The sequence below is a fragment of the Euphorbia lathyris genome, chromosome 5 (assembly GCF_963576675.1).
Source record: "Euphorbia lathyris chromosome 5, ddEupLath1.1, whole genome shotgun sequence".
In the NCBI taxonomy this organism is placed as follows: Eukaryota; Viridiplantae; Streptophyta; class Magnoliopsida; order Malpighiales; family Euphorbiaceae; genus Euphorbia; species Euphorbia lathyris.
This window is the reverse complement of record NC_088914.1, coordinates 37,370,326-37,384,870: the sequence shown is the minus strand read 5'-3', so window position 1 is coordinate 37,384,870 and position 14,545 is coordinate 37,370,326. Positions and strand designations below refer to the sequence as shown.

At 35.8% G+C, this 14,545-nt stretch overlaps 2 protein-coding genes across 7 annotated transcripts; one reads left to right on the top strand and one right to left on the bottom strand.

Annotated features, from left to right (window-relative positions):
* Window positions 1–1,565: 1,565 nt before the first annotated feature.
* LOC136229192 (protein MAIN-LIKE 2) lies at window positions 1,566–6,236 on the top strand. 6 transcript variants are annotated; one of them, XM_066017802.1, is made up of 8 exons: window positions 1,566–1,703; window positions 2,200–2,332; window positions 2,739–3,383; window positions 3,554–3,721; window positions 3,833–4,222; window positions 4,308–4,922; window positions 5,013–5,707; window positions 5,823–6,236. In XM_066017802.1, the coding sequence occupies exons 2-7, from the start codon at window positions 2,249–2,251 to the stop codon at window positions 5,679–5,681; spliced, it is 2,571 nt and encodes an 856-aa protein (XP_065873874.1). In that variant the 5' UTR covers window positions 1,566–1,703; window positions 2,200–2,248; the 3' UTR covers window positions 5,682–5,707; window positions 5,823–6,236. The 6 variants fall into 6 exon arrangements, with proteins under 6 accessions (XP_065873874.1, XP_065873869.1, XP_065873873.1 ...); XM_066017797.1 differs by having other exon boundaries at window positions 4,308–5,707; XM_066017801.1 differs by having other exon boundaries at window positions 1,609–1,703; window positions 2,206–2,332; window positions 4,308–5,707.
* Window positions 6,237–6,788: 552 nt separating this feature from the next.
* Window positions 6,789–9,666, bottom strand: LOC136229193 (BTB/POZ domain-containing protein At5g48130). The gene is made up of 4 exons (XM_066017803.1): window positions 9,186–9,666; window positions 9,048–9,117; window positions 7,790–8,935; window positions 6,789–7,702 (listed from the first exon to the last, which is right to left on the bottom strand). Exons 1-4 carry the CDS (start codon window positions 9,278–9,280, stop codon window positions 7,010–7,012), a joined length of 2,004 nt encoding a protein of 667 aa, XP_065873875.1. The 5' UTR covers window positions 9,281–9,666; the 3' UTR covers window positions 6,789–7,009.
* Window positions 9,667–14,545: the final 4,879 nt, after the last annotated feature.

The following is a 14,545-nucleotide window of genomic DNA, read 5'->3' as shown; positions in this document are numbered from 1 at the left end:
TATGGGAGCACTTCTATATTTAACATTCACGTGTTCTTATATTGCATTTGCAGTCAACAAGTTATGTCAATTTCTTCACTGTCCCACTGATGAGCATTGGAAAAGGGCTAAATGGGTTCTTCACTACATTCAAGGAACATATAAGTTTAGGATATTCATGTCCATTAAACCAATAGATCAAATTCATTGTTACTTTGACATCGATTGGGGTGGGTTCCCTGATGGCAACAGATCAACGGGTGCATTTTCTGTCTATATTGGCTCAAACATTGTCTCCTGACACACTCGTATACAACCAACAATTGCTCGATCCTCAACTAAAAGTGAATATAAAGATGTTGCCAACGCCACAGCTGAACTTCTATGGTTTAAATCATTGCTCTCAGACTTGGATTTTCCACTAACTACACCCGTTCAACTTTGGTGTGATAACGCTTGGGCAATCTATCTCACTTCAACTCCAATGTTTAATACTCGAACAAAATATATTGAGCTTGATTATCATTTTGTTTGTGAACAAGTTCAAGGTGGAGTTCTCAGTGTTTGCTTCATTCCAACTGATGATCAAGTTGCAGATATTCTCACCAAACTGCTAGCTACTGTTACTGCTCGCTTTGTTATGCTCAGCTCTTGCCTTTTTTTTCATGCTAACCATCGGCTTGAGGGGAGAGGGTGTTAGAGATAATGTTACACATTCTCTCTTAATTAGATTCATATCTAGTTAGTGTTTATAATTATCCTCAACACTTATTGTGTATCCTAATCCTACACTAACTCATATATTTACCACTATAAATAGAAGGTTTTAGGCTTAGGGGGTGTTTGATTGCTCATTTTCAGGCTCCTTTTGCCTTTTCACTTTAAAAGGTGGAGTTTTAGGTGTTTGGTTAGTAACTTCCTGTTTGCCTTTTACAATTGAAAAGCAACATTACGTGTTTGGTTAATGGTCTCCTGTTTGCCTTTTACATCCGAAAAGCAGCCTTTTACAAAAGCAGAGAATCTCTGCTTTTTCGAAAAGCAGCTTTTTCTAACAGCAAACAGCAAACAGCAACAGCAACAGCAACAGCAAACCGTAACAGCAAACAGCAAACCGTAACAGTAAACAGCAACCAGCAACAACAAACAGTAGGTAAAACAAACGGGCCCTTAATCCTTATAAAGGGAATTAATTACATTTCTATATTTCTCTCTCTCTATTTCCATTATATATGTATTCTCACCATATATCTATTATACATTCAACAACGACAACCATCCATAAATTCCATAAATTGAGAAAAAACAAAAAATTAAGAAACTACCATATCTAGTATAGTAGATCAATAGAAAAAATAAATTCAATAAAGAAAAAATAAAGTAAAAAGAGACTTATCTTCTGGCTAAATTCGAAATAAAATCTAAAAAAAATGAATGAAAAAGATGAAAATTTGTTGGTGGTTAAATTTAGGTCTCAATTGTAGTATTTGATTATTGTTTACATATTTATTTTCTTTAGTAAAATTTTGGGGAGAGATCAAATATAGGAAGTAGGATGCTCAAAATATGCCACGTGTAGGCAAGCAGTTAGATAAAGCGGAAAGAAAAAGAGATCCGCTCATAAACGGTGAGCATCTGCACATCAATCGCTACGCCCTAATTAGCCGTCGTTTTGAGTTTTCCTGATCGGTAGAGAAATACCGATCTTTCCGTCGTCGTTTCGTTTGGTACTTTCTCCTCCTCCTTTCTACTACTTCTTTCATGCATCCGTTCTTCTCTTTCCGTCGTCGTTTTGCTCTGTCTTCCTCCGTTTTCGCAGCAAGCATAGCCAAGTTTTAAATCAGGGTTTGAATGTTAACAGTATCTTCATTTTCTTCTTTTGTTTAAATTGATGAGATTTTGTTTAAGTTTAAATAACATAATTGGATTCATCAGAGTTGAACACTGATGGATAATGATAGATTTGGGTAATGTATATGAATTCTATTTGGACATAAATTTTAAGTTTACAGAAATCTTTGGCGACTAAAAGAGATGATGATATCTGATGCCTAAATTTATTTCCTTTACATATTACCTGATTTTGGGTAAATAGTAGTGATTCATCCTCTTGTGTTATTCTGGTTATCGTATTGAAATTGTTTTTTTTTACTATTTCATGGACTTCACTTACATGGCTAAAGCTAAAAAAATTCTCTGTTTTGTTTTGTTTCCTTGCGATAGGAAAAGAGAAAGGTTTCCAATTGTGGCAGTGTTTACCTATAACAAGTGAATGGAGGCTAATCCTGGACCAATTGATGGCTCTATTCTTTATGATCAAGACAAACATGTTTCTGCTGCTGTTTGGGATGGTCAGGTGACTTGCAATCACTTAACTTCTCGTGTTAGTATGTTCACATACGCATATGGACAATAGAGGAATGAACTTAATGATTTTTATTTTAGGAGGGTGTTTTGATCTTATTCTTGTCTTCAAAAGGTTGTATAGCAGTTTTTTTTTTTTCTCGATTTAGTTTATTTATACCAGTTGATGTTTAATTGATGAGCAGGGGAGTGGTTGTGAGTTCATTTATTACTGTTAGAGAAAAATATTTATACTTGTAGAGGTTTGGGGGATATGCATCTCATTTTGTTTCATATTTATGAGCACTATTTTCCTGGTAAAAAATTTATGTAAAAGAAAAAGTAGGATAATCATGGTATATTTAGAGTAAAGCTCTTGATTATCCAAGTAACGAGTTTGATTTGAATTGTGTTTTTAGGAACGTGGTGCGCTTAGATGCCATGAGCACACCTCCAAATTGGGTGAATGGAAGCTTAATCCAAAACAGATAGAATTGGTTGAGAAAGCTGGATTTGGTTACTTAAGAAAGATTCCCGCTATTAGTCTAGACAATCCTCTCATTTCAGCACTAGTTGAGAGGTGGAGGAGGGAAACTAATACATTTCACTTTATTGTTGGTGAGATGACTGTGACTCTTCAAGATGTTGCATTATTATTGGGATTGGCGATTGATGGAAAGCCTGTTATTGGAATAACACATACTACTTGTATCAAAGTTTGTGAAACCTTACTAGGAAAAGCACCTGATTCGAACTATGCAAGTGGTGGAATGGTGAAGTTAAGTTGGTTGAAGGAGTTCTTTTCTCAATGTCCTGAAGACGCTTTGCCAGAAGAGATAGAGCAATGCACACGTGCTTATCTTTTGTACCTTGTGGGAAGTACAATATTCTCCACAACCACTGGGAATAAAGTTCCTGTTATGTATCTCCCATTATTTGAAAATTTTGAAGAAGCTGGAAACTATGCCTGGGGCGCAGCAGCTTTAGCCTTTTTATATAGAGCACTTGGCAATGCATGTGTTAAATCCCAAAGTACCATCTGTGGCTGTTTGACACTGCTACAGGTTATATTCTTAACTAGTTTGTTTATTTACTGTCTTGGAAAATTGTATACCCTGTCTTTCAGATGAAATAAGATGGTGGGAGATTTTCTTTTTTAGACAACTAATCTCAGGCTATGGTATAACCCTTAAACTAGAATGATGGTATTGGACTAAATTCTTGCTCCTTGCAGTGTTGGAGTTACTTTCATCTGAATATTGGTCGACCAAAGCTCAATCGGGATCCCATCCATGATCATTTTCCATTTGTTCTTAGGTGGAAGGGAAAACAAAGTGGGCCAACAACAAACCGAGATGTTGTTTTTTATCGTAAGGCATTGGATTCATTGCAACCAAGCGATGTAGGTTCTGGATGCTGCCTTTTCATTTTCTGTTCTTCCTTTAATTTCTTGTTCCTCTTTTACTGATCACGGAATAATATATATAATAGTTGGTATGCTGTTTATATGTAGGTGGAGTGGCTTCCATATAAACAAATGGATAGTACAGTGATACCAGAGACCATTAAAGATACTTTGATTTTGGGAAGATCAAAGACAATGCTTATATGCTTTGACAAGGCAGAGAGACATCTCCCTGATCGCTGCCTAAGGCAATATGGCATGTTTCAACCAATCCCTGAAGATGTGGTGCGATGGGTCCGAAAAAGCAGAGGAGTTGATGGCGGGGTGGATTTATCTGGGAAAATGGAGTCAGAACTTAATGAATGGATGGATCGCAGACTGCATATTGTGGATGTTGATGATGGTGCTGATGAATGTGAATACATGCAATGGTTCATAAAGATTACTCGAAAAGTTGTAGGAAGGCCTATATCTCTATCATCTGAGTTCCAACGAACAGTGAGGCTATGATCAAAGTTATATTCACATTTACTACCTTTTACAGTTGCATTACAAGCATTCTCTAATGATCTTACTGTTGCAGATATCTGGTTTAAGGGAAATTGCCTACTTAGCAGATTCATTTACGACAAAAGGATTGGATGGTCAGCAATTTGAATCCATTACGAGGATAAGGTTTATTGCACAGGACTGCTTGAGGGACCAATCGGAAAGCCCAGTTTCACCACCACCTGCCCCACAAATAGAACTTGGGAAAAGGACAAGGGGGAAGGAGAGGGTAAGAAGAAAGGGTGCCATGAAACGCCGGAGAAAGGATGATCTCCTGGAATATTATGAAGCTAGTGAGGATGACCAATCTCAGTTTTATGATGCAGTTATTGAGGTTGATCCACTGCACTTACGCCAGGGAGAAGAGGAAATGGATGAATTACAGTTGCATCAGGAAGATGATGAGGTTGATCCGCGACAGATGTGTCTTACACCTCATGAGGGAAATGCTATGGAGCTGAATGTTGTGATGAACAAAATCGATGATTCTCACCTTATTGATGCAACTAATGACTCTAATAACTGTTTGCCTTGTAATTCAAATAATGAGGTCAAGGACCCGCAATTTTGCGATGCTAGAACTAAAGAGATTGTTGATTCTGAGACTTGTGAACCAACTAATGCTGCAAATGACACAGATCTCTGTCAGGTAACTGCTGATGAGGGTTTTGATGCATCGAACACTGTCAATGACCAACTACTGCAAGAACCAACAATTAACAGAGCATATGAATCACAGGTCCCGGATGCAGCTAAAGAGGCAAACAGCTTGCTTCCCTCTGATTCAACTAAAGAGGCAAGGGACACTCAGCTTCCTGATGCAACTGAAGAGGCCAGTAAATCACAGGTTCTTGCCTCAACTGATGAGGGGAATGACTTCCAGCTCCATGCTGCAATGGAAGAGATGAAGGGCTTACAGCATCCTGATGCAATTAAAGAGGAGAAGGGCTCTCAGACTCCTGATTCAACAGGAGAGAGTAAGAATGTTCAGCCTCCTGATCCTACTGAAGAGGAAAAGGATACCCTGCTTCCAGATGCGGCTGAAAATGGCCAGGATTTGCTGCTTCCAGATGTAACAGAAAAAGGGACCGACTCGCAACTATCTAATACTACTGAAGATAGGAACAAGGCAACTCTTTTGTATGCAACTAAAGATGGGGGTGAGAGACAGCTTCCCGAGGCAGTTGAAGAGGGGAATGACTTGCAACTTCCTGATGCAACTCTGCAAGGCGATGACTTACAGCTTCCTGATGTTACGGATGAGGCAAATGACTTGATGCTCTCTCGTTCAGCTGATGATGGTGATTCTTCAGCAGCCAAAGAAGCAAACAAGGATGTCCCAGGGTCAACTCTTGAAATTGTTGACGATGTTACAAAACAGGCTGACAAACGTGTTAGTGTAAAATGAGGGCATTATCATGTCAATATTTTGAGGTAATTTTTGCTAATTGTGTTCATTAGCACATAATGGCATCATATAGATGTGTTTGTTGTCTTGCATCTGCTTGCAGTGTACTCAAGAAACAATATTTTCATTTTGTTGTGACAGGTATCTCAGGACTGACATCGTAAGTTTTGATACCAACAGAAGTAAGCAGTCCTAGAAGAAGAATCAACATATACATTTATTGATTTTACTATATGGCATCATAAGGAATGCAGTTGATGTTGGAAATTCATTTTTCATCTGAGACTGAAAGTTTTGTTTCAAAGATGCTTACCTACTGTTAGCATGCTACTGACAGTAATATATTAATTGGTTTATGGTTGGAAATTCTCAGGTTTCTTAAATGAATAAATTAACCAGGTCACATGGAAAAGCTTTTGATCGATCTCTTTAACTATAGGAATTAGAGTTAATGCACTTGATTCTTTCCTAGTTTAGGAGTCCTTCGAGTGTGTATGTGTGTGTGTGTGTATATATATATATTCCTTCTCAATTCAATATACAAGTATTCATTCATATTACAAGGTGGTCTATCGAACTGATCTTAGCTGGCAGTTTCCCAACCATAGGATAATTATTTGCATTGCAGTAGTATAATTTGAATTTAGGCTGCAGATCTCTTTGGTCTAAATGTATTTTGATTTAGTTTTTCAGATATTAACCTCCCCTTTGTCATTGGACAAAGAAGAAGATTGTCGATTAGCGGAAGTGCCATTTATTGGGAAAAGTGTGTATTGTGCTACTTTGTCACCAGCTCAGCCTTCTCATTGTCTTCCATAGAGAAAGATTGTTTAGTATAGTCATTAGTCAGGAAGATCATATGGAGGCTCTGCAAGCACTTGTAAACTGCTTGACAGTTATTACCCTAAATGCAAATTTCTAGCAACCCACCTCTCTATGTGCCCCCTTATATTTCAAAATTGGCTTTCAGATGCACAATATTTTATCTACAACCGCTCAGTTGGCAACACAAATTGAGTTTGTGAGAAGAGATTTTAGATTCGATTCTCACTAAATACATCCAGAGAGGGGAGTGGGAAGCTTTAACTGTGACCAAACCCTGAAAAGGATTTTCTCAATGAGGATACTCGTGGTTTATAAAAAAAGAAAGAAAGAAATATATACAATATTTTTGGTCTATAGATTCTTCAAAATTGAACTAATGGCTTCTGTCAAGCAGCTACTTTATGCTTGGATAATCTTTTTTCCACCCTTTAGTAAGAGGTACTGCACTTTACATGTATATATCATTTACTATCTTATTGTACATCTTATGTCTGGATTTGCTGCTACACTGGTTTGGTTGATATGCCAGGGGTGCCTGGTTTTCTCTTTGATTTTTTACTCCCAAACAATGTAATTCGGCGGAAGACTCGCAGTATCCTACTAACATACCTTCTCTGTGAAGCTAGATTCACAGAACTGATGCAACCCGTAACTTGTCCGAGTGGGTTTCTCTTGCTTAATGATCTACTTTCCATGCCAAATGATTTTGTGTTTTGTGATTTGGTTGACATTTCTGCCCTTTTTAAACTACTTTGCAAGTGAAGTGTCTTTTTCAAAGATGAGAGCTCTTGTTCAAGGTTCTGAATTCTAAAGCTTGTAGACTCGTATTCCTTCCTCGATAGCTCGTATCTCTGAGCTGCAACGTCTTTTTGCAGCAGGAAGCTGAGTGTTCTACTCACTGGCTCTACCCCATCACTATATGAGCTCTCAGCTACATTTAGGTTTCTGGAGTTTGGGCACCTTGAGCTTGAGAGGCTTCCGGAAAACTCTCCTGATGGCATAAATCTAAATGAGTCTGAACATTCTTTGAAAGCTTGGTGTGTGTTCAGCTGTTGAACGAATAGTGCCTGGACGATCAAGCGTAAAGGCATCAACTCGTTTTGAACTGCTTCAATGCATGCTTCTTGCGACAGTTTTTGACAGTTAAGGTATTTGCAGACTGCTCCCTTTTGTTCTTGCGATAAATCTACGCGAGCCTGAAGAAAATTAGTACAATGCTTGTCATTAGTCCGAATTTATAGTAAATAGGAAAAGTTAATCTTACTTGTCAAAGGCTAGCTTACCTGCAGGAATATGTTTACAGCTCGGTAGAGTTGATCATGGTTCTGTCTGCAAGATATCGGTACTGTTTCAATTAGTTTCATGAATCTTTTGAGCTCCATTTTCGGATCATAAGCTATACGACACAGATAGGTATCCCATAATTCTGCAACAACTGGGTTGCTGGGTGGAGGAGTATGGTTTGCATCCATGTTAAGTGTCACATAAGTGGAAAATATGCTTTCCATTACAGCTAACTCTATGCTTGAAGAAATTGGTTCTGTTTTGGGCATGAGAAAATCATCCACTTGGGCAAAGTGTAACAGGGATGATATCTGATCTTGCAACTTTGTCCGGTTTTCGCTTCTCAATCCTACTTCCAAAGATTTAGAAAGCAATGCAAAGTAGAAGCCAACAGGTATTACTCTTCTAGCCTTCTCTCTTGTTGGCAGCAAATCAAGAATACCTTGTAGTAGTACCGAAACTCTGCTGTTATCATCGATGTTTGGAAATCTGTCACCGGAGTTTTCCCAGAACTGTTTTGTCTTCTTAGAGAGTAGCCATTTATTCCCATAGAAAACAATTATTGGACTCACATATTTCTCTTTCATTCCTTGTCTCCTCAAAGATCCTATTATTCTTCTGAAGAATCCAAATGGTAGTGCAATGAGATCTTTGATCCAGAGATCATGAATCACCATCTCCTTCGACATTTCGCAGCTCCAAGCATGGGCAGCCAACGCGTCCAACGTGACAACCGGTTTGTCCCTTCTCCTCTCGGGGTCAAGAATCTCCATACAAGCCATGAAGGCCAGAGATTCGATGCAGCGGCCAACAATCAAAAGCTCTTCAGATAGTGGAATCAGAGTTTGACATCTCTGAAGAACAATCAAGGTGTCATCCCAGCTTTGCAAGACAACTTGGTTCAAATAGAGATCAAACCGGTCACAGAGATTGCTCGAACAATACTCTTCTGTCATTTGGAGGAAGTCTGCTGCGCATCGCAGAGCTGCTACGTTGAAAGGGTCAATCAAAGTGGAAGAACCATATATGAATAAAGAAATCATCTCAAAACTTTCTGGCCCTCCAGGGAATTCTTGTGGCAGCTCAACCTCGGATGTTTCGATCAATCTTTTCTTAAAATATCCACTCCTTGAACATAACAGATTCTACAAGTAACAGAAATAAATATGAAGGTCTACTCCCGACGGAGAGCATTGAATTGAAAAGTGCATTGAATTGAAAAGTGGCATATTTTGCCTTTGAATTTGATAATGTTACCTTATGAAGGTTGAACGTTCGATCAGCAATTCGAACACGAACAGTGACAGGCAAACCGGTTTCTTGACTCCTGAAATAAGATCCAAGAAGATGTAAGACATAGGATAAAAGTTAAGTTTGGTGAAAGAAAGTACTGACCATGATATGATCCTGATTTTGAGCAGGGCTCCGATATTGGGAGAAAGGAAAGGACTTGAAGCCACAGAACTATCTTTGGAGGTTGCAGCTTCCATTAAAATGAATAGCTTGTAAAATTGGTGAGGAGAGCAGGAGTGAGTTTGAGTAAATGAGAGATGATTTTACTGCATCTACAAACATATGCTTGAGATTTCATTTTTGTCATTCAATGACCATAAATGCTTGAAACCCATCTCCAAAATCCAGTGGGTACAAGATTGTGTGCATTGCATATATTTATATTAGAATATATACTAGTCAAAGGTCAAAATGCACACGAGTGAACAAATCGATTTCCATTTTTTAAGGCTTCAACAACGTTCCTCGAGTGGTGTAAGGTTCAATTCTACTGCAACATTTTTAACCTCGTCCATTACATTATGCATGCTACACTTGTTTTTATGTAAGAATAAAATTGATATTATTTAAAAACATTACTACAAATTATTTCGAAACTATAGAAATAGAAATAGAAAGAGAAAGAGAAAGGGGAATAAAATAGGCAGGCAGCTTGTAGATGAAGTGCGGATGAAGCTTTGGATTGAATTGGAACATATTATATTATGACTAACTCCCAACACGCCACGCCTTCTTGCCTTAATTATTCTTAATTTCCTCTTCCAATTTATTTATTTATTTATTAATTCCACAAAATGAATTTTATTAGGAAAAGTATACGCATAGTTTATGTTATCTATGACCAATATATATATTTTATATATAACACGTGTGTAGAAAAGTTAGTATATTCACACCCTAACTAAATCAAACTTGTATAATTTGGGAGTTGAAAAACTATTTAATTAATTTAAGTTTTTTTTTTCTTATATAGTTTGTGCAATTTCTCAGACCGAGATTCACTAGACACATTTTAGGTGGAATCTTTGTCTTTACGTACGCTAGGACTTGAACTCAAAACCTAGTTTAAGCAATTTGAGTTCTTTAACCATTTAAACTAACTTTAATTGGTAATTAATTTGCAGAAATATTTAATGGGATAAAGTTGTAATTATGAATGTATAGAGGTGAGGAAACAAAGGTTTTTAATATTAAGGCAGGCATAGATATTAGATAATGGGGTTTCTTAGATTAGAAGCAATGATATGAGTTCCTTCAGACCCGTAGAATGGTAACTTTTCCAGTTTTTTACAACTTTACTCTTCAATCCCAATTCGCTTTTTTATTTATTAATAACCTCTACTTGAAATACTATAATACTATTCTCTCTCTCTATATATATAATACTTCCTCTTTGGATCATCATATTTTTAGGTACACATTAATATGTGATAATTATAATTATTTTAACACTTACATCTACTAAGTCTAAATTTAAGAGTGATTAATTTTGTAAAAATATCCACATGCAATCATAATCATCAATAATTTCAGACCATATGGATTTACAATTAGGGCTCCAAATGAGCCGAGCCATTCATGAATGGCTCAATATTTGGTTCGATCAAGGCTCAATCATGTTCGATTCAATTTATAAAGGAGCCGAGTTTGATAACGACGAAATTTCGATCGAAAGTTCACGAGTAAGCTCGATTATAAATTCATGAACAAACTTGATTATAAATGAACAAGCTTGGTTCGATCTTACTTTTATATTTTAATAGATGGTTCTCCCTAGAATAGGTTGAAAAATGACTTATAAGTTCTAGATCGAATCCATTTGTTTTCTTTTTGCTAAAAAGAGTTTGAAACATAGAAAATACGTGCAATTCTAACATGTTAAGTTTGCACCCATCCAAACTCACAAATTAATACCATCGTTCAACATTTCAAACCAAAAAATTATGCATATCACAATTCAATTAACCCTTCAGGGTTACATTGGCATCAAATTCAACTTTAATACACCTAATAAACATTTCTTACCTAAGAGCACATTTTCAAACGTGGCAACTCAAGTCCCCAACTATTCACTAAACACACACATATATATATATATATAAGAGAGAGAGAGAGAGAGAGAGAATGATATGCAATATTCTAAAGACAACTTGAACGATCATTTCCATATCTTATCCTCGTCTTACTGTCGAATACCTCATTCAGTACCTCGTATTTCTTCGCCTAACAACATTAAAACATTTGAAAATATGATACAGAAATCTCAGTAAGCAACTATCAATTATAGAAACTAGTTTTACTTAAAATAGCTACACGTATACATTTATAAATAACATTAACCAAATCAAACTTTAAATTTTATAACTTGTAAATAACATTTTATTCGATTAACCCACTAAACCATAACTATAACCAATATCTTCGTATATAAAATATAATCAAAACATAAAAATTATTATACAAACACTTTATTAAAATTAAAGTTCAAATCAAACTTCAATATTGTATCCAAAACCGAGTATATGCCCTCATAAATCAATCCATAATACATAAACATATTCGTTATGTCTCTTTAACATTGCTTAATCCTCTATGGTCTTATGCAACACTTCGCTGCCATATCCGATAGGTCTTTAGACTGTGTCACATGACATGTGTTAGGAATTTATAAAATAAACGATCACAAAACCAAATTCCTCTTCCAGAACACAACGACAAAACGCGGAAATAAAACACGGAATATAGAAATGAACAAACAAGAAAGAACACAAGAATTTTTACAAGGTTCACCACAAAATAGTGGCTAATCATTAAAGCTACTGCAAGAAGCTCTTTGCATTATAGGAGAATGGAGTACAAGTATTACAACACTCAATCACTCACTCACTACCCAAAACCCAAGTACACCCTACTCAGTTTTGATCACACACACAATTATAGCGAGAATTCCTGCAATACTTCTAAGCAAACACTCTCAGCCTTTTACAACTCTTCTCCCTTAATTCTCCAGAAATATGGAGCCTCTATTTATAGGAACAAAGAACCCTATAAATAGAATGTGATGCTTCGTAATATTAATCTTCAATTAATGTGTTGTAGAGATCAAGGTAACCTTTTCACTTCTTGACTAGGTTCAAAGCATAATCCTCCATCTTCTTGATATTAAATGCTTCATTTATTATGCACATAAAAACATACATGCACCAATTTCCAACAACATGTTCCTCGCGAACATGGTCTTTTAATACCGAAACACCTGCCCGGACTACTCCTGATGGATATTAAACATTTTTTTCCATAATAAACATTTAAAGTATGAATATCAATTATAAATCCTTCAATTAAAATACCAATTAAACCAAGAATTCACCAAGAATCAAAGCCAACTTCAATTTATGTAAACCCTTCCATTACAATATCTATTAAACCAAAAAATCACCATAATTTCCTCAAGAATCAATTTCAACTTCAATTTCTATGAATCATTCCATCAAAATAACAATTTATACCTTTTTGGTATTAAAGACAACTGACCCTATACCTTGTGATATACATTTCTTCGATGTGCTGATTAGGGGTTTAGGATTAGCAACAGACCTTTTCAATGCATTCTTGCAAGCTAAAAACACTTCCTTGTGATCCATTATAAAGCAAGTCAAAGAAAAAAAGTGAAAAAGAAAAATAATAAGAACAAAAAAGGTAACTACTTACTATTAAGAGAACAAGTGTCTTTTTAGAGAATACAGAAACAAGGGAAGAGCAACAAACCATCTTTCCAAAAAAAATTCCAAAATGAGTGCACGATCATCTCACTAGGGAAAATAAACCAATGAAACGATCTATAATATATATGCCCTTCAAACCGTCATAATTTTTCTTAGTGCTCCATCATAATTACACCAACAAAAATGTTAGTACGACAAACCACGCGTCCCCATCTAGAAAAGTCACCTTTTACCCTCAAGCATCCAAGCTAACAAGTGGCATTTGAGTGACAAGAAACATGATGAGAGGAAATTATATACTAGTTATATCAAGTTATTTTATGGTTGTTCTATGACAATAGAATATTGTTCAGGGCATACTTCTTTTCTTTTCTGTTTTGCAGGATCAAAGACTGTTTGTGCCCATTTTAGATATTCTCATAAAAAATGAGGAAAATCGAAGAAAAATCATGGAATGGAAGCATGAATGTGATTAGTGCATTGAACTGATCCAAAGAACTTTGAAATTCAGACAAAACAAAAAGTAGATGCAACCCCTAAATGAATATTTTATTCATTTCATCTCAACTCATCTTCTTTCTTTGATAGCTTTGAGAATGAAAGATGACATTGCACCTGTTCCAGCACTTGAGTGAATGATCCACTTGCTCTAAGATTAATAAAATAATGTGAAAATTTGTAGCTTTTGTATCTAATTGGTGTTGAACCAAACAATGCTGCAGAAGGTTTGCAAAATGCAATCTCTGCAAGGAAGATCCTGATTTAGAAGCAGATTTGGATAGATTCAATTTACTTCATGTAAATTGTAATAATTTATTAGTTTTTCTTTACTTCTATATAAAGACAATTTCAGCTTATAAAGAACCATAATTAATTTGACCATTTATTTTCTTCAACTACTTTTTGTATCCTATTTCTTTATATATGGCTTATTGCTCCATTGATAACCGGTTCCACGGAGAAGTAGGTTGCAAACCAACCAAGGGCTATGCCATTCTCCTTGTTCTTAAATGCATAATTATTAGTAAAAGATTAGTTAATGATGAACTTAATGTACAAAACTGGCCCATTCATATCAAAGCTAATTAATTGCAAAGACACTTAGAGTAAGAAGTAGAAAACTTACTAATTACATTTATGCTAGGATTGGAGACATGAAAGAAGACTTAGTTGGTAAGTGATTAATGGATCATGGGAAAACATGAGACTTGACTCGGGTGAATTTTAATAGGAAGATACTTTTAAAAATCATGCTTTTGAACAAGTGAATAACTACGAACTACTTATTCTAACTGTGTTCTGCCAGTTCTATATATATTTGGTATTTCTTGATTACTTTATCAAATTGTTTTTCTTTTATTTCAATTTACTTAATAGTCTAACTGTTCAATCTAAGAAGTGTAATATTGTCCGATCAATCACGGTAGATACGAAGAAGAAGAAGAGAATGGTCTTTCGACTTTTCAATGTATTTTTTTTTACAAAAGTACTCCTGGCACATCAGCAATCTAACGGTGTCAAGCTATTTATCTTGATTTTGCTAACGGTGCAAACCACAATGTTATTTTTAGGGAAAAAAAAAATCACAGGTACGGATCTGAGAAAATGTGAAACCACAATTTTTATTTTTTATTTTAAATTAACCCTAAAAACAACTATATCTGAAACTAAAAAGCCTTAATGGAAGAAAAGGTAATACTCATCACAAAAAGAAATATGAAAATTAGCAGCAGACAA